The 20,132-nt window shown below is 45.0% G+C and overlaps 1 protein-coding gene across 1 annotated transcript in view; it reads left to right on the plus strand.

Moving 5' to 3' along the window:
* LOC119440607 (phospholipid scramblase 2) overlaps window positions 1-20,132 on the plus strand; it is a 40,698-nt gene that overhangs the window by 7,739 nt on the left and 12,827 nt on the right. The window contains exons 3-6 of the mRNA XM_049662982.1: window positions 3,530-3,640; window positions 4,237-4,314; window positions 6,583-6,722; window positions 14,507-14,677. Of these exons, the coding sequence (XP_049518939.1) occupies window positions 3,530-3,640; window positions 4,237-4,314; window positions 6,583-6,722; window positions 14,507-14,677 (500 nt within the window). The remainder of the gene's footprint in view (window positions 1-3,529; window positions 3,641-4,236; window positions 4,315-6,582; window positions 6,723-14,506; window positions 14,678-20,132) is intronic.

A 20,132-nucleotide genomic window follows, 5' to 3' on the forward strand; every position in this document is an offset into this window, starting at 1 on the left:
AAGCTTCGCTTTAAAAGGATAGGGCCAGGACTCGCAAAGCTTTTCGTTCCTAAGTGCTGTTTGCCATTGGCGGGCAGCCTTTGCTAATAATATGCCTGGTATCACAATTATTTAGAATTTGCCCTGACGAGCAATTATAGCGTAAGATTAGAGCCTTTTGTGAATACGAGCCCACAGGTAGAACTGGTAAAGCGCTTTGTGAGTGCGCAAGCATTGGCTGGCAGCCTTCACCAGTTATATGTCCAGCATCAGGGTTGGCTGTAATTTGCTCTTACGACCAATTCAACAGCGTAAAGTTTTTTTTATTATTATGTTATACCAATACGGCTCTAGAGGCGCACAATAAAAACGCATCTGTCTAAGAAGGACACTAGTGTGTGAAAGGTAATAATAGAAATAACTGAGTGAAATAGAAAACCGTTGTATAACTTCGACAGTCTTCTGGTGCCAAGACTGGCGGGCCTAGTGCTCCCATGTGATCACTTTCAACACATATGGTTCGTCAACAAAACGTGCCAAGATAAGGAAAGAAAAAAATACCTCCAATGCTTTTGTCACGACCTTACTTGTCAAGCAATCTCTGCCACTCAAGCGTATCGTCTCATCAATGCCGCACCCACGCCCAATCGACAAAAAAAATGATAAAAAAAGTTTCACTCAATACATTGAGCGTTCATGACTAAACCGCGTTAGATAAAAAAAAAAGGAAAGAAAGAAAACTAACGAACAATGCTACCTGGTGCTGCGAAACACGCAACACACACACGGCGTCGACTAATAACCGACCGACTGACTGACTGACAACAGTTGTTAGCCAGCGCTGTGTCTGCGCGCGTCTAATGCTTTTCCATCTAATCTTGAACCGTCAGTCATTCCTCGCGATAACGCTGCGTTTTACAATGGTCGCGCAGCGCCAGTTTTGTGCTACATGACGTGTTTTAGAGCCCCCCCCCCCAAAAAAAAAAACCCATACGCGAGTAGTAGTGCGGCGTGCTTGTACAAAACTGATAACGGAATGCAAAGCAACAAAATTAGCTAATGGGTGTATAAAGAGACACAATTGGGCAGGGGTTGTCTTTCGTAACGAGCCCTAATTATTTTATCTTTCTTTTTTTGCCGTTCGCTTGTGACTCTCGCTCAGTCACCCTCCGGTATTGCCGAAATTGGTCCATTCAGGAAGACGGACGATAAGCAATCAATAGAATGGGATGAAAATACTTCTTGCAGAATACGGCCGCTAGGATTGTAATGACGTCACCATTCCACTCCAATTCGTTTCCCTTCCACATTTTGTTAGTAGTCTGAGTGGCGCTCCGTTTACGTTATCACCTCCATCAGCTGGTCGCGAGAGGTACAATGTAGGCAAAGGAATCGCTACATTATACAGGCTGAGAGAGATCCCCAACTACTTTGAGACAGAATATATATATATATATATATATATATATATATATATATACATTCTGTCTCAAAGTAGTTGGGGATATATATATATATATATATATATATATATATATATATATAGTGGAATTGATGATGGTCTGCTCCGGGCTATACCGTAAGTTGCACTTTGCTCCTCGAAAAGGCAGGACGTGTTTAGAGTGAGCTCCTGAACAACAGTTTGCAATGTGGTGCACACCTTTTGAATAATGAAACCGGGACCTGAAAAAACTACATCACGCTGACGAGTTTCTCTCGCATTTACCGACTCATCGCCGCAAATTTTTTATTGCTTTTTTTTTAGGGGCGGGGGATGGGGGATAGAATGTCTACTGACGACTATACGTTCGTCCATGGGTTAGATGTAGATGCCTAGGGTGTAGCTAGTGTTTGAATATGGCCTCATGCACAAAAAGCACAGACAACGTAGGGGAATAGAAGACATTCTTCATTGACAGTATTAATTAAAGGACGTACATTTTTTTTCATGAGAGCATTTGTGTTGACACAGGTGCATTCGCGTAGTGTGTTCATATTGCACATGATATGCACAAGGGCCGAGCTTGTGACTTTATTTTTTATGCTGATATTTTCGGTGTGTTTATTGCAATAATATTGCAGCATAGAAAAGTCAAACGAATTTCTGATCAGAGCTTTTCTTCTCATGAACCTAAAATGGCACATGTACAGCTACCTGTTGTGACAACTGAAACGGTGCTAGCAGGTTGGGAAGAACAGTTGCTGCGCTTTGTTGTAACTATATAAACGATGCATAGCACATTGACACTAGTACTCGCGCTCACGAATTTGCACATTTTCTTTATAGAGAAACAAACCATGAATTTGGGTCGCAGTGATTTGTGGAACTTTCTTCCCGGCTTGCGCAATAGAATGACCGTGCAATTGTAGATTGTAGTGAGACAAAATAAACGATGTCTGTTTACACTATACGGCAAATTGATTTCATCGTATTCAAACATTTACTTTACTCGTAAATGCTACGAACCATAATACAGGGCTACAGTGCTATAAGAAACGATAAATTGTCTCCTTCGTTGGAAATTTATTCGCGCCTTACTTCTCCCTAGCTTTTATTTTTCAGTCATAACATGCCCTACATTGATGTAGAGCAGGTTAATTGTTGTTAAGGTAGTATTGACGAACTCGCACACCGGCTGCCCTCTTTCCGTCACGTCCCAAAATGCGCCGAAGTTAAGCTTTGTAAGGATGATTGAGCAGGTTTCTAAGGCAACCAGCGTATGTATATTGCGAGTCTCACAAGCCTTATCGTGTCCCCACTCTCACCCATTTCTGGGAAAGAGCGGAGACCCGCTTCCACCCGAGGTCACGAAAGCTTTTGTTAGAATGAGAACGTGTTTATCAGCAACATATCTGTAATGTTGCGCAGAGACAAACAAAAGTTTTTATAAAAAATTGCTGTAATTTGGTTTTACTATGCAGGCTGTTTGGCGCCAAGTACGGTGCACGAAGCAAGGCAACAGGAAATACAGATGGCGCTTCTTTGTGTCTTTCTCGTTACCGTGCTTCATGCTTTGTACTGTGCGCCAAGGACGGCATGTGTAGTAAACCTAAACACCAACTTGCCAAAGAACAAGTTCTTTTGGTGATCTGGATGTTTCCATGCGTTTAGTGATGACTACAATAGTCCTTGCCATCTTCCTTGTTTTTTTTTTTATATGTAAGTACGCTGTCTACTACGAATAAATTTCAGTTGCAAGTTTGCGCATGTCTTTTATCTACCTTGTTTTTGTCCTGTCTAAGGTGTGCGCTTGGCAAACCTGCAAGTACGAACTAAATAGCTCAGCAACACGTTCGATTCCCTTATGATTTTTAGGCCGTCTATATAAAGGTTTAACAGTTACAGACCTTCTGTAAACAATTTTTGACTAGTCTAAAGACCGGTAATCGACTAAGATATTAAAAACATTCTATATATTTTGTCTATAAACTGCCTATGAACTTCTTATAGACAAACTAAATCCAGAAAACCAGAGTGGTTTATAAAAAGTATATAAACAGTATATAGAAAGTCTAAATCATATTTGTAATATATTTGTGCTTGCATAAGCTCCGCTGCAGGCCCCGCCAGCCCCACCTGGCATTGTGTGCGCACCTGGCCTCGAGTACTTGGCGTTGGTTGATCAAATCATAATACAACAGCAAGTAGAACTCCTCGAAGGTGAGGAACATGTGCGGTTCAGGTGATTGGCAGCTGCCTTTCTTATTCATTCTGACCAAAAGCACTAACGCCTAATTGACTACCAGATGCTTCTGGCCTCGGCGAAAGCTAGATGTCATAACGGGAAATTAAATAAAAGTGCTCCGAACGTGGTTTAGCTGCGCTGGTTGTGCGGCAGTTCTTATTAGTTGCGTGTTCGCAGAGAAGATTGGCATGCTGCCCATGAAGGATACATCCGTCTGAAGTGCTCTTAGTAACATGTTTACCGCTGCATGTCTCGTAAGACTTACAAACTCATGGGGGCGCTCATAAATCGGGCAATTCATCTTTCGACTGGTATTTGCGACAGAGAGCTGCTCAGAAAGTCCGAAAACTTCGGAGACATTTGTAGTAGAGACTGAGGTTTGTGACCACCTTACTCAGAACTTGTGCTCTCTGTGTAATCAGCTTATCTCATAATGCGGCAGCGTGCGGCCCGTACTTTTGAACTCGCGACTTTGTGATTAGCAGTGGAATTCCGTAGTTGTTCAGCCACTGTTTGAGGTCAAAGCTTTAGTATCCAATCGAGATTTCTAAGTGGATTTCCTCTGTTGCAGCTATTCTGCATTACGAAACATGCAACGCGTATGTTGCGAAGAACTCCATGGGACAATTCATGTACAATATTGCTGAAAGTGAGTACAAATACTCAACACGCATGTCGTTTGAGTTGTGCCACGGCTGTGGGGCCCACAGGCCCCTTTTTATTTGTTTTAATGATACAGCCTAGAGCAAAAGCTGCGTGTACCTTATAAGTCACATACGGGGAGATATAGGCGCGGCATGCTGTGTTGCTACCACTATACCTTATAACAACGTAAGCCACAAACACTCACACTGAAAATTTTGCGCCCTGCGGGGTACTGGTTTATCCCGTGACAAAACTTCTTAGACTTAGGATAGTAATACAAATATTATTGAACAAGACAACACACCCCACCTACAGCTGCAACGAAAGGAACCCGTATAGTTTAAAACAGTGCAATTATTATTACTCCCCGGTGCGCTAAAAAAAAAAAAAATGGCTGACACTACCTTTTGAGAGCGATCACTGTTGAAGTTGATTTCGTGCAGTTTTCGCGCCATCTGTCACAGATATAACGTTTCATCGCCACAAGGGGTCTAAAAAATTGTGCAGAGCCCGAATCACGGTGGCTGTTGGTGTTATTACAATTAGCATTTAAGCAATGTAGCAACACTTCGTATATCTTAAAACCCTTCATTTGCAATCTGTAGTGGTCGCTCTGAGATATTCATTGCTTCAAATATAAAGCGGCAAGCACTGTCTCCGAGATTGGCCCACTTTGCTTTGACACCTGCTTGCCAGGGTCGGCGGTGACTATGACCGCGTGACGATGATTGTATGACGGTGATCGTCCCCGCGTCACCGTCATACAATCATCGTCGGCGGAAGCGTTGCGAACGGCGGCGGTGTGATGGAAACGGAGGTGGTGTGACGGCCATGGCATGAAGGCTTGAAGACAATAGGATGGCGATCTTGAAATGATTACGGTGGTTATAACGACGACAGCGTGGCCGCGTCGGCAAGAGGACAATGAGATGACGAATAGTTTATGACGACGATGGCGTGACGATGACGTCACAATGACGATGGGACGACGAGGATTGCATGACGACGATAGCCTGACGGCGACTCTGTGATTACGTCATAATGACGACTGTATATATGCTAATCAATATATGACAGCTACTGTATGACGAAGAAGTGTCGACGACGATGGCATGACTGTGGAGGCATAATCACGATTGAATGACAACATTATTACGGTGGCGCGATGGCAACAGAAATATTTCATGGATTCTTTTCAAAATTGAAGACCAACGTAAAAAGGTTAGGTAGATCGACACAAAGTGGCTGAAGCAGGTTTAGAATGCTAATCGCATAGAAAGAAAATTCTATTTCTTCGAATCAACGATTCGATCTTACCTATTTAGGGCGATGGCCTTAGTCACGGGACAACCGAGCAGCCATATAGGTGTACAAAACATTTTACTGCTTAAATGCAAACTTCAACCAACAAATTTCGACTGAATAATAGTTTAGCTATTAATCTCAATACATCTTGTTATTGCGGAATTGAAGACGAGCAGTAGTAAACTCGCACCTGCTTAGCAAAAATATTGAGAATACAATTAGTTTCGATATAGCTGTTTTTAAGAAGTGTTACCAAATATGCCCATGTTCTTGCGAATATTTTCCGAAACGCTTCTTCTGTGTAGTGAAGGACGACGTTAACTGGAACGCGAACGCGCGTTTGAGGGATATTTGGGCGCGGACCGCACGAAATAATGATTTTATCGGTATTTCTGCTAAGTGGCTAGGACTTCTTTCGTATTTGCCCTCATTTCTGCACTTGTCAGACCGGCCTAAATGGGGCAAAAAATAAAAAAAAAGATATTTAGGTAGGCTTTATTTAATAACTGTACACTGTTATTTGTAAAGCAAGTGATGCTGGTGCTTCCTAGTAATTAAACTGAAGAGGTGCAAGGGGAGGGGGGGGGGGGGGCTCTTTGGTGCAATCGATTTTAAAGAAAATGTTTCGATTAAAAAAAGGAAAGCAACACGTTTAGCTGTAAAAGCGCAGTGTTGTAAAATATGCACAGATGGGGGTGTGTGGCAATATACGACTCTTTGACGAAAATATACGAAAACTTCACCATCTTCAGCATCCAATTAAGCACGAACTTTGAGTGCGCTGTAATATATTTGCCCGAAAATTTTATTGCCTACTGCGTTCACCATAGTAGGCAAAGTTCACATCAGAGTTGATGGAAAACTGTTTGTTTGCTTTAATTGTACTCAATTTCCAACTCAACATCTTTGTTTGCAGGATTATGTACCCTGCTGATTCTTATTCGACCTATTCTTTCTCATCGCGTAGATTCTTCATGCATGGCACGGTGCTGTTGCGGGCCCAAGCGGCCCTTCGAGATGGACGTATTCGACTACAGAAACGTCGCCGTGATGCATTTCGTGCGGCCCTTGAGATGCGTGCACTGCTGCTATTGTTGCTGCCTGCAAGTAAGCATGTGTTTCCTCTTAGCTGTTGAAATAAAGATCGTACAGATCTTTGGAATAATCTGAGTTCTAGCGTACCGTTTTTTCTCCAGAAGCTGGCTTTGTGAGGTCTCCCGCAGACATTTAACATATGCGCCGAAGGCATTTATTTTAACAGATACAACGATTTGGACGTCATAGCACGAGATGATGGCAGCTGGCCTGCCCAGTCCTGCCTGCTTCAGCTAGAACGTTGGGTTGTTCCTGACCTGTTGGCTCCCTCTATTAGGAGTGAATTGCGTTGTAGACTTTCGCTACGCCTTATGTCACCGCGGTAGCTAATTTTGGGCGTTGCCTCGGCGGTCTTCTTGGCATTGGCTCTTTGATGTTGAATAAAGAAGGAGAAACCTATGGTTGGTTACACAGAGGTAGCTAGCGATCTCGCTGCAACAAAATCGTGCCGCAATCTGCTACGCCTTCGGCAAAACACGGCGAGACAAGTCGCGCGGTGACAGGTGTCACCACGGTTACTTTGCAGAGAAATCAGCTTATTGAGAACCGGGTCGATGCAGAAAACATGTACTTGCCATTGCCTTGGATTGACGTTGCGTCAGGCAGCAATCATATTTTATAATAAAGAAGAAGCATTCATTGCGATCCGTTTCGCGGCTCAAAACTATGCACGTTGATGGCCACATGCTAATACAGTTTTGAATTGCAAATATTTTAATGGGAAGCATTCTATTTGACCTTCAGGCGCTTTGAATCTATCTATCTATCTATCTATCTATCTATCTATCTATCTATCTATCTATCTATCTATCTATCTATCTATCTATCTATCTATCTATCTATCTATCTATCTATCTATCTATCTATCTATCTATCTATCTATCTATCTATCTATCTATCTATCTATCTATCTATCTATCTATCTATCTATCTTCCGTGTTGGTAGTTTTTGCAACTGGGTATATGTCAGAATAGTCATAATGGCTTTCATAAATTATGAAAAAAGCATTTCATTCATTAGAGATACCAGCCGTCATAGAGACATTGCGCAATCAAGGAGTAGATGAGGCATACGTGAATATCTTGGCAAATATCTACAACGATTGCCCATCAACCTTGGTTCTCCACAAAAAAATAGAAAGTTACCTATCAAGAAAGGGGTCAGGCAAAGAGACACAATCTCTCCAATGCTATTCACTGCATGCTTGAAGAAGCATTCAAGCTCTTAGACTGGGAAGGCTTAGGAGTGAAGTTTAACGGCAATTATCTCAGCAACCTTCGGTTTGCAGATGACATTGTTCTATTCAGCAACAATGGGGACTAATTAAAGCAAATGATTGAGGACCTTAACCGAGAAAGTGTAAGAGTGAGGTTGAAGATTCATATACAGAAGACAAAGATAATGTTCAATAGCCTGGCAAGGGAACAAGAATTCAGGATCGCCAGTCAGCCTCTAGAGTCTGTAAAGGAGTACGTTTATCTAGGTTAATTACACACAGGGGGCCCTGATCACGAGAAAGAAATTTACAGAAGAATAAAATTGGGTTGGAGTGCATACGGTAGGCATTGCCAAATCCTGACTGGGAGCTTACCACTGTCGTTAAAAAGAAAAGTGTACAATCATTGCATTCAACCGCTGATAACATATGGGGCAGAAACTTGGAGGTTAACAAAGAAGCTGGAGAATTAGTTAAGGACCGCACAAAGAGCAATGTAACGAAAAATGTTAGGCCTTACGTGAAGAGACAGGAAGAGAGCGGTGTATTTCAGAGAGCAAATGGGGATAGCTGATATTCTAGTTGACATTAAGAGGAAGAAATGGAGCTGGGCAGGCCATGTAATGCGTAGGATGGATAACCGGTGGACCATTAGGGTTGTAGAATGGATACCAAGAGAAAGGAAGCGCAGTCGAGGACGGCAGAAAACCTGATGGGGTGATGAAGTTAGGAAATTTGCAGGCGCAAGTTGGAATCCGCTAGCACAAGACAGGGATAATTGCAGATCACAGGGAGAGGCCTTCGTCCTGCAGTGGACATAAATATAGGCTCATGATGATGATGATGATATATCAGAATAGGCATTGGGAGGGGGGGAGGGGGGCATGCACACATAATAATAATGAAATGTCATGACATTGTCACATAGTGCATGCCCGCGTCCCTCTTGACATGTCCGCCGCAGCCGCCGCGCACCTAAGTCGCCGGCGCGCGACGAGGGACAGGCTAGCCGCGGCGAGCAGGTAGAGTGGTTTGGAAGACGGAGCAGCGTGGTGGTGCATTGATAGACAGCTAAAGGATGCGATTGGCGAGCTGAAACCCCAGGCCAGAGTCATCGGCAATAGTCGAATAGACGCTGCAAGCCCGCCATAACCTTCGGCAGCGAAGTGCCAGCAGCCCGACGCTTCTTCAGATAGTGATCTCGACAAGCTGGCTACAGATAGTCCTCGTGTTCCAACCTGCTCTCAGAACCTCCCTGTTCTCAGAACTCCGAAATCAGGACTCTTCTTTTTAACAATCTTTCATATTTTATTCAATTAAACATCGCATGTTCCTTTTTGTATATTCTGTTAGTGTAGTGTTAGTCGCATTTATTATCGCGTCTGTTTTTCCTTTGTGTCGGGTATTTCTTTTTTACTTTTTCGCGAGAGTTGTAAATTCCGACGTGTGGTGGGTATTGTGTTGCGCGTCGCTTCAAAGTTTGTGTTTGTGCCCCGCAAGCCTTCAGCGAAGCTTTGCACTGTCTGCGTGTAGATTGCTTATTCATTTTTCACGTCTCTTGCATGATTTTCTTCCAATAAACAATTGAGTGTTCGTCTTTACGTCGCCTCCCGTCTCATGCCTCTGGTCAAAGGTCGATCACGCGTGGACCTTATCCCTGTCAGCATGCGAACCATCCGTAAACGCACGCGGATTGGGTTTTTTGTCGCTCCAAGCCCTCCGCTCGGACAGTGAAAATAATTTAATCACTAAGCTTTCACAGAGATATATACCCTTACATATTTGACATGACATGTGATGCATATCTGTATACATATGCCGTATACAAGGTAATAGTGAGATTATTGAAAAGAAGCGAACTACCCTGATTCTGCGACGTCGTTAAACAGCAAAAAGCAAGGACTGTCCGGCTGGCGCCTGCACGTCGCGCCGTTAGTGGGAACCCCTCGGCCTGCACAGGCGGCGCATCATAAGCATTACCCTGAAGCTTGGGAGTGCTTTATCCAGGCCGAAGCACGCCGTCCCATTGCGGGCAATCTGAAGCCTGGACATTCTGTTACGCGATGCAGACCGGTAACTACTGCACTTTCTAGAGCACGTAAATAAACAAGTTGTTTCATTACGAAGGTGCATTATCTTGTATGCCATGACTTATGTGGTATGAATGACATGATCCCCTCATGGTCGTTTCATTAACTAGATGTATATCAGAATATGACATACATGCATGCACGACATGACATAAATGTCACGAAATGAATGGCATGACTGTCATGACAAGAATGACGAGACATGCATGCACATGTCATGATCAATGACGCCACATGCGTCTATGGCATGTATGTCATGACAAATATGGTGTGAATGACATGATGCCATCGTGGTCGCTGCTTTAAATATATATATATATATATATATATATATATATATAATCAGGATATGAATTGCATTCATGCATGACCTGATATAAAGGACATGACGTGACATGCGTGGCATGGCATGAATGATAAGACCTGCCTGCGCATGCCATGACATTAATCACATCACATGCGTGTCATCGCATGCCTGTCATGACATAAATTGTACGATGGCATGATGCCGTCGGGGTCGTTTCTTTAAATCGCTATATATCTTGATATGCATAACTTAACTTGCATACATGTCTAGCTTAATGATATAACTTAAATGTCATCACATAAATGACATGCATGTCATGGCATGAATGCCATGAATTAGCTGCCAAGCTTTTAAATGCGTGAGCATTTCTATGCCTACCCAACCAGGAAACCCGTCTGTCGATCCCTCCGTCACGTCAAACAAGATCGCTCTCACGATAGGGTCCATGCGTATCACTTCAAAGCGAACTAAACGGCCAGAACACAGTGCCCACGAAGCTATCAGCACTCGCCGCCCTCTGTTCTCACCGCAGATGGCTTTCCAAATAGAGCCTGCGCGGCCGCGCCACACGCAGCCGCCCAAGCGGCGAGAAAAGAGCACAGCCGCCGGCCGGAGTACGGTTGACAACGGTTGATGGCTTGATCAATGCGGATTGATAAGGCGCTAAAGAGCGATAATGGCTTATAATGATCGGAACGTCACCAGCGCACCTGGTGCCGCCACCTGCAGTGGTTTGCGTCAGCATTTCACCTTGTGCCACCGTCCGCAGCAGTTCGTGTCACCGCAGCGCTGTCGTTTATACTGGTCGGACCGATGGTTATATGTTCTTGTTCGTGATCCGCTGATGGTCATTGCATCATCTGAGCTTCATCTAAACATTTGAACCCACTTCCGAACACATCAACCGGCCCACCACCCCATTCAAAACGGTACACGAAGCAGGCAAGAATGACATAAAAGAAATGTCGTGCGGTGGCTCAAACACCACCCTTTATAATTAAATCACCACCCGCTCCACAGAGATCGTCCACAGAAACAAAAACTTTCATGCCGGCTTCGACTCTCTTCAGTTCCAACTCCGATCCCTGCAACACAACAAGTTCACCATGACCAAGAACGCAATTAAAGGCAAGCAGTCTGGCAATAACAAAAACGAAAAGATTCAAAGTTTACCAGCACCGCAAAGCGTTTCTAAAAAATCAGGTGGCTTCTAGCAGCGAAGATTAAGAAGAACCGTAAAGAAAATTCTAAAACCGACTCCCCCCTTGTGATCTGGCAGTGGAATTGTCGCACCTTCAGTTATAAATAAAGCACCTTCCAGCACAACGTCAACAGTGACGCACCACTGGACGTTATCGTTATACAGGAAACTGGCGCTTCGCCGAAACTTTCGGCCTATGACACGCACACATCCACTTCGGGCAGCAGAGGTAAAATTCTCACGCATAATGCACTAACAACAATAACCCACTATTTAGTCGACATCGCCATATCGCCATCTACCACTCCCTTATCGAAATTCTCCCTGGCCGGAAAGACGACGGCGGCGTCTTTGCTCTGAACGTATACAGCCCCCGTGAGCAAACTTATCGGAAGTAGACTACCTTCTACGACAATGAAGCTTACGCAACGTCACTGCGTGCTAATAATTGGCGATTTTAACGCCGTCCTCCCAGCATTACGTTGCACGAAAAGCACACCGAAAGGGCGAATCCTGCACAACGGCACCCAACAACACCGGCTCATCGTGCTTACAGACCTGGATCATCCCATATAAATCGGCAATAGTGGGAACAGTGACATGTGCCCGGACCTCGCGCTCACCCACCTGATCCCGCATGCTGAATGGTCAAGCACAGAAGAGACACTTGGAAGTGAACATTGCCTCCAGGTCACCAAAATCTACATTGGCACCATTCCTCGTTAGCGAAGCCACCGCACCAAGCTCACTGAGTGGGATGCCTTTCGTAGTGAAAGAACCCCTCGTGCTCACAACACCTTCGCGCTCACAACAGAGAACCCCGCTGTCGACCCAGACTTACTCCATCTCTGGGAGGCCCGGCATAGCATGAAAAAGCGATGGAGATGCCAAAAACACAATTGTCGGCTTAAAACTTCGAATTGCCAACATTACCGAGGCAGCGGAGAATAACGCCATCCAGCTAATGAGACTGAATTAGCAACATTTCTGCAACAAAGTGCGAAGAACACTCAGCATCACCAAGACATGGGGAATCATACACCATCTGCAAGATCCCTCAGAGAACAAGACGATTAGCAACGACACCAGGACAAGATTCTCCATGAGCACTCAGGCACCGACGCGGATGTTCTCCGAGAACTGCAAAACAAGTATATCGGCCCCCACACCATCCCAGCAGCCCCTTAGCAAGATCGCAGGGGAGCCCCCAACGAGTACATCACGTTCCCATCAACCTGCCCCAACTAAGGCAAGTTCTCACTCCCCTCACCAGCAACACCACACCGGGGAGAGACAAGCTCACAAGCAAAGCTACCCCGTAACCTGGACGACGGTTCTTTGGAGGCTCTGATGGATCTCTTCAACCATCACAGGGCAAACTGGCACTTTACTCCAGGAGTGGGAGCACGGAGACGCTACTCTCATTCCCAAAACTTGCAGGACTCCGAGTCTGAATAACCTCCTACCCATCTCCTTGACATCCTGTCTGCGCAAGCTTTTTGAGCAGGTAGTTCTCAATTGACTACAACCTTACCTGGAAACTCACCTTCTCTTGTCAGACTCTACGTTTGGCTTCCGCCCAAACCTAGTAACACAGGACGCCCTTCTTCAACTAAAGAGACACTCGAACGCGGCACCCACCATCGCAAGCGCCATCCGTGCCTTAGGCATCGAAGGAGCCTTCGATTATGTCTCTCATCAGATCATTCTTACCAACTCCAACGATATCAAATGTGGAAAGTAGATGTATGATTACATCTATGCTTTCCCCACCGACCGAACAGCCACCACTGGAATAGATAGTCTGCGCTCTCAACCCGTCCAAACACCCAATAGGGGAACGCTGCAGGAAGCGGTGCTGTCACCCGGGCTCTTTCACATTGCCATGATGGGACTCCCGCGTCAGCTAAACTCAATACCGGCCATACATCACGTTATGTATGCACACAGGGTCACGAACCGGACCACTAAAGGATCGGCGGGCTTCCAACAAGATGCACTCCAGCAAGCAGTTGATGTTGATCGGTACGCCCAATAATGCGGTCTCCAGTGCTTACCAGACAAGTTGCAACTTCGAGTCCTCCGACGCAAGACGCAGTCCGGCGACCGCGCGAACTCCTCCTAAATCTCCCTAATCCGCGCAGGACACCCCATTCCGAAGTTAAACAAATTAGCATCTTTGAACTTTAGCTCCAGCGGGTGGCGGCGGCGCTGTCACCCTCCAACGCTTTACCACCACAACATCTGAACTCTCGAGGATCTTTCGCATGATCACTTCCCGGCGCCACGGCCTCCAAGATAAAGATGTACTTCCCCTCATTCAAGCCCGCATTCAAACCCCGGCGGAGCTCTACAAGGTTGACGTTCTTCTCAGGAAGGCGTACAAGCAAGCCTTGGGGTCCTCTCTGAATAATAACGACAAAACTGCGCTTATACTTTTTACCGGGCGTGATAAGAGACTAAGCGATGGCCGATGTTAACATTATTTCTTGCTGTCACGACGGAGCGCAAGTACCACGGAGAATGAGGATCGAAGCGGGCAGTCAGTTCTCGGCGATGTTGTTATGCAAACATTGTATCGACAGAGCGTTCCTTTAAGCTCGTTCCGGAGCTTGCTGAACTCCGCGCATGCGCACTCGTGGCAGCCGGTATACGATAACGTTCGGCTGAAACTGTTTATTAGCTTGACGTACGATCGTGGCGGCAGTTGCGGTCGCACTAGAACTGCCTCATTCAAGCCCTAATACAAAAAAGACCTAAAAATAGAAAAAAAAAAGAAAGAAGAAAACACGAAAATATATAATGTGCGTAATTTTCCTAAGTGGTGTTCGTGTTAGAATGTTTGGTTTCCTACTGTGTCTGCGATAAAAGGTATTAGGGCACTTATTTTTTTCTCAACGCGATTCGCACAAACATTGCTAGGCGGGCACATAATCTTCATTTTTATGTAACCATTATACTTCTCTCGGCATTTTGTTTAGGAAATGCAAGTTCAAGCACCTCCAGGAAAAGTCGTCGCAAGCGTGGTTCAGAAGTGGTCCATGTGCTATCCGACGTTTGTCGTGAACGACCGCAATCAGAGAAGAGTGTTGGACATAGTAGGACCACTCTGCACTGCCAGCATACCTTGTAAATGCGACGTCGACTTTGAGGCAAGTGAAGTCATCCTGGTATTTAGGGTGTACCTTAGCGAGACATCATCTGAGCAAGAAGAATATGAAAATGATCAACGTAGTTTTCTTTCGTTAGCGAAGTGAAAACAGTAAGCCGAGCAGTCGAAACACTGTTATAAGAGCTAGAACGTATTCTTGGCTCGAGAGGATACAAATTCACAGATATCCGTCCTCGTGAGTTCTTAGAAACCTTTTCGGTGAAACCGTAGCTGCTTACATTACACAGTTACGTATTCTTCAGCGTATAACACAGGCCTTACTAGTAGAGCACCCGACACAAGACAAGAAAGCCATACAATTACATGTACACATGGCACCGTGGGAGTGTATCTGTGTCGCTATTTTGTCCTGTGTTTTGTGCACGATCTCTAAGGTTCTTATTTTGACGTAACAACAAGGGAAACATGCAGCCATTATTTCTTCTTCGCCCCCTTCATGGTAGAACTAGCTTTCCACTCAACCTTGTAGACTTTCTTCTGGAGTCGCAAAGTGCACGTCCTTTCTTTAAAGGGGTCCTGAACCACGTGACGAAATAAGCGTTATGGGCACGCCCCGCTCTGCCGTTGCTTTTGCATTGCAAGGCGTTGAATAAGGAGCTTAAGCACCGTGACGGGGGTGTTCGACTGCACAAAACTACGCTCCTTCTGAACGCACTGAAGTATCTTTTCCGGCAAGGCATTCCTGAAATAACGTAGTTTAACTCAAATGCATTTCTCGACTTTGATAAGAAGTCGTTCGGGGCCCCTTTAATTTTCTTTAATACGTTAGCATTATAAGTGTACTTCGTGCACTATTAGTGCACTTCGTACCGCTCTTCTATGAACCCATCTCGGATCACTGAGTATGCGCCACTGAGTGTGCGGCAAGCAAGGGAACAATTCTCGGCTTCCCCAGCACCGGTGCGCCACGTATCTTGTCTCGGAGACCGCGCGCGGACTTCTCTACAGTGTCACTAGATAGCGCAGAGAGTCCGGAAAGAAGTCCGAGAGAGGAGCCGGTTGCCGCATGAAGCGTTTCTCAGCGTTTGCACGCATCGGCGCGCCATGCATTTCGCATGCTTGACGTGTCATCAATTTTGCTTGACGTGTCAGTGAATAGATAATAACGGGAGATCTTAACGGTACCACGCCAGTGACGTGCTCTCCAAGAAGGCAGTCATGCCCTTCACGAATGATCAGAAGGCTAAAATGATCCTGGCTCTGGGGGCGGCGAACGGCGACAAAAGGAAGGCAGCCAAGCTATTCTGGATGTGGCATTGTGGAGGACGCCCTATAGTCCGTCAACAATACTTAGAAGTCCTTTGCGAGACGGGAAGCATCACAAGAAAGCGACGCAGGACAGCGACGGTAGTCCAAGAAGCGGAAATGGATGTTTTGGCATTCTTTGCTGCTAATCCTCACGGTAGTGTGTGCGACGCCAGTGCGGAGGCCGGAACCTCAAGGTCATCAGTGTGGAGGATTTTAAGAAAAAGGTCAAATGCACCCGTACCAAGTACATCTTCATCAAAAACTTGAAGACCGAGATTTTTAAAATAGAATTGACTTTGCCAATTAAATTTTTACGAAGTTTATTTATTTATTTATTTATTTATTTATTTATTTATTTATTTATTTATTTATTTATTTATTTATTTATTGATACTGCAATCCCAGGAAGGGATTTTCGCAGGGTAGGCATACAGATACAAGCACGGATCAAATATTTACAAACAAAGCCAGAAAAAACAATGGCCGCAAATGATTAGTAAACAAACAAAATGGATCAGCATTGAAGGCAAAAAAAGTTCAATGATGGCATGTGGAAATGCGAAGGAGAACCGGACTTTCTCACTCACGTGCTTTGGACGGATGAGGCTAATTTCTCAAATCTACCAAAAAAATTCAATCAATGTTTAAAAAAAACACTGCGCAAAAGAATACGAAAAGAAAGAAAGAAAAAATAAACGCAGCTCTCGGAAGAACAGAAAAGAGCTACGCAGGAGTTTACTTCAAATAAAAAAATCAACCAAAAGCACTTAAGGCGTCTCAGCCGCCCACAAAAGAACATCGAAAGGTGCAACTCGTTTAGCCATTTACCCTTTCTGTCTCTTGAACTCTGGAAAAGAGGCAAAATGAAGCAGTTTTTTTACCTATTTCTATCTTTGTCTCAAGCTTTTTTTTTTTTTTTTTGTGTAAGGATAGGGTGACATCACGAAGCTGCCTTTTTTTTTCTTTTTTTCGTGCTATTTCGCGCAGTGTTTTTCTTTTTTTTTAAACAGTGGTTGAATTTTTTTGATAGCTTTGTTTCGCGATGCGCGAATGTTAACGTTATCCAGAGTGCCTCATGATCGACCACAACATTCTCGCGTCCGCAGATGCATGACGCTTATCGCACCACGATAGTTAGGTGGCGAAACCTCTCGAGCATACATGACAAAGCCTTGTACGATGCGGCGATAAACGAATGCAGTCGTATATCTTTCTTAAGGTTGCTTGGAATTAAGCGCTTGAGTAGCGGCGGGCGAGCGCGCATCTATTTCATATTTCGAGCATTTCGCTGGCTTTTTGTTTTAGGGGCGAAGCTCCTTAGGGTGTGGGTCTGTCCCTCCTCTGTAGTATGTAGTAGTAGTAGTAGAAGTCGTCGTCGTAGTAGGTAGCCACGTCTACTTTTATGAAAAAAAAATTCCGAAAGTTGTGTCCGTAGCGCGGAGTCGAACCAGGGACCCCTTGCTTCCGAACGCGCGGCGCTAACCACTACGCCACGAAGCGCACATGGACACACGCACCACGATGACAATAATACCCAACATTAACGAAAGACTGCCCGTTTCTAACGCGTTTGTGCTAGCGCGTTACGGCCCGTGTAAGAAGCTGGTGTAAGACGCTGTGGCCGCTCCGCCTTACCCCCGTATTCATAAACGCTCCTCGACTTGAACTTGACTTGCCACCGCCTTGGGCAGCGCGTTCGAAACGCGTTGAAGGCGGTGGCAATCAAGTTCAAGTCGAGGAGCGTTTATGAATACGGGGGTTATACTCTCTCAGCAGTCATGTGATGGCGTCGGCAAACGCGGTGCACGTTCCGGCATGTGTAAACGGCTGCGTAAGACGCTGTGGCCTCTCCCCCTTACTAGAGAGTACTGCACGTTTCTAACGCGTTTGTGCTAGCGTCCCATTAAGCGGGAGATGGTGCAATTATAATGAAGGGCGCTGTTATAAAATAGGAATGATGTCACATATGGCGCGTGTCATTGGTGGAAGTCAATCATTCGATTTAGTGCGGCGAGACTGGGCGAATTACACGGAAGATTCACGGTTTACCGATGATTCCCTCCGGAGCTTCGCCCACTCATCATCATTCACTCCGTGGATATGCGGTGTTTTTTTTTTCTTTGAAAGAAAAAAAAAAAAAGCACAACCAGGACCAAGAATTTTCTTCTTCAGCACGAAATAAATGTTTTACTCGAAGGTTATTTGAGGTGCCCTACAACTTTGTATTTGACGTGCTTGCGATTCAAGCAATAATTAGAAAAGTCCACAAATTCTAAGCAATTATTTAATACTTCGTGATGAAAAAGAAATACTGGCTGTAAGTACACACGACTGCCGCTACTATGCAGTCGGTACGTTTTCTCTACCGCTCTTGTTTTTTAAAAAAATAGTCGTAGTTTCACCTGAAAGGTGAAGCATCAATTGCGATAGCAAATTTGAAGAGAGCTATACGGAGTAATGATAGCAGCTTTATCAGCTGTATAAACTTGGACATGCAGCAGCACCGGCAACACGCAGAACTGTTGTCGACGCCGTCGGCGTTTTGCCCGCGTTCGCTCAAAATGCGTGCGGCGTTGGTGAATGTTGCCGGAGCCTCTGATATAAATGGGCACTTGGTGCCGCAGCTAAACGTCGCCTCCCTTCCCTCCCGCTCCCCCCCACGGCCTTTCGTGCGTCGGAAGAAGGCACGTTTGCTCTACATATATGGTGATTGTAGAGGAGGAAAGAGACGCCTACTTCTGCAGCCCTTAAGGGAGCACAGAGCAGAACGCGCGTTTATTCTCCGCCGTGCGTTCACTCCCCGTGAAAGCGCGCATCCCTCGCGCCCTTTCACTCGCACATACAGCGTTCGGCGCGCGGCGACGATTTCATCTCCATTGACGTCATACGGAACCTCACGGCGACGGCGACGGCGACGCCGACGGCAGAAATCTCCTTTTGAGTGTCCATATAATTGCTATCGCAATAAAATCTTTCTCCAAGTTAACTGGGACACCCGGTATATACAGGTTGTCCCAGCTATCACGCAGCACGATTAAAAAAGCACGAAAGAAGGTTTCGTGGTTTACAGTCTGCCATTGTCTTGCGGCTCTGCTTATATAGGCCAGACGGGCCGATGCGTTAACGTGCGATTAAGGGAACATGCGGCCAACCTACGTTGTGATGGTTTTTCGCACATTTCTCAGCACTGTCAGAAGTGCGGCTGTGCGCCTCAGTTTAACCTCACAAGCATTATTTCAAGGCATCATGATAAGACGACTCGGGAAGTAATCGAAGCATGGAACATTCAAAATAAAAAACAGTCTTGTATCAGCTGTCCCTCTATTGCGCTACAGGATAAAGAAATCCTGTACCTGAATGGTTAACGTGTTCTGGTTTTTGGTTGTTCTTTTTGCGTTGTGTGTGGCCACGTGTGTGTATAAATCTGCTCTGTGATGTGGAATAAACCTTAGTTGGTGAGTCGGCGCTTGTGTTCGTGTGTTCTTTCGTCTGTCGTCTTCGTTGTTGCTCCGTTCTGAAGCCAGACATAAATATAGGCTGATGATGATGATGAGAGCATAAACTTCTGGGATGGTTATCCCCTATTAAAATTATTGAACTGCTTCATGCACAATTTTTTTCGTATTGTGTCTTTGGAAAAAAATAAAATAAAAGGTCTATGGGATTATTGTGTGGTGGGTGTATTTTTGGACAGGCTGTAGCATGCGTTGTCAAACACGCTCACATTGGCACATTCTCACACGCAGTTTAAGAAAAAAAAAAAGTCACCTCCTTTTTTAGACCCTGCAAGAGTCACTCAGTCCTCAATGGACGAAAGTCATATGAATAATATACACGGTCTGTGTTAAGTGCAATTGGAATAAAAAAGGCATCTGCTCAGGTTTTCGTCAGTAAACTGTATTAGTGATTCTCTTATCCAGGATAGACACTTGCCTTCGTCTCGCCTAATAAACTCCCATTTGAAAGAGTTCTTACACAGATGATGTGTATTCTCATCTTAAGTTGTAGCCATGAACAGCCACTGTGCTCTAGTGCGTTTCATATCGTATGCGGTTGCGCCGTTTCATTTTTAAATTTATATCGCGGCCACACTGAATTCGCGCAACGATGATTGAACGCTTTTCGGAGTGTGAATGGCAGCAGATATAAGCACGAAATACGTTTTTCGGTGCAGTCACTATTTTCTT

The sequence above is a fragment of the Dermacentor silvarum genome, chromosome 2, assembly GCF_013339745.2.
Source record: "Dermacentor silvarum isolate Dsil-2018 chromosome 2, BIME_Dsil_1.4, whole genome shotgun sequence".
NCBI lineage: Eukaryota > Metazoa > Arthropoda > Arachnida > Ixodida > Ixodidae > Dermacentor > Dermacentor silvarum.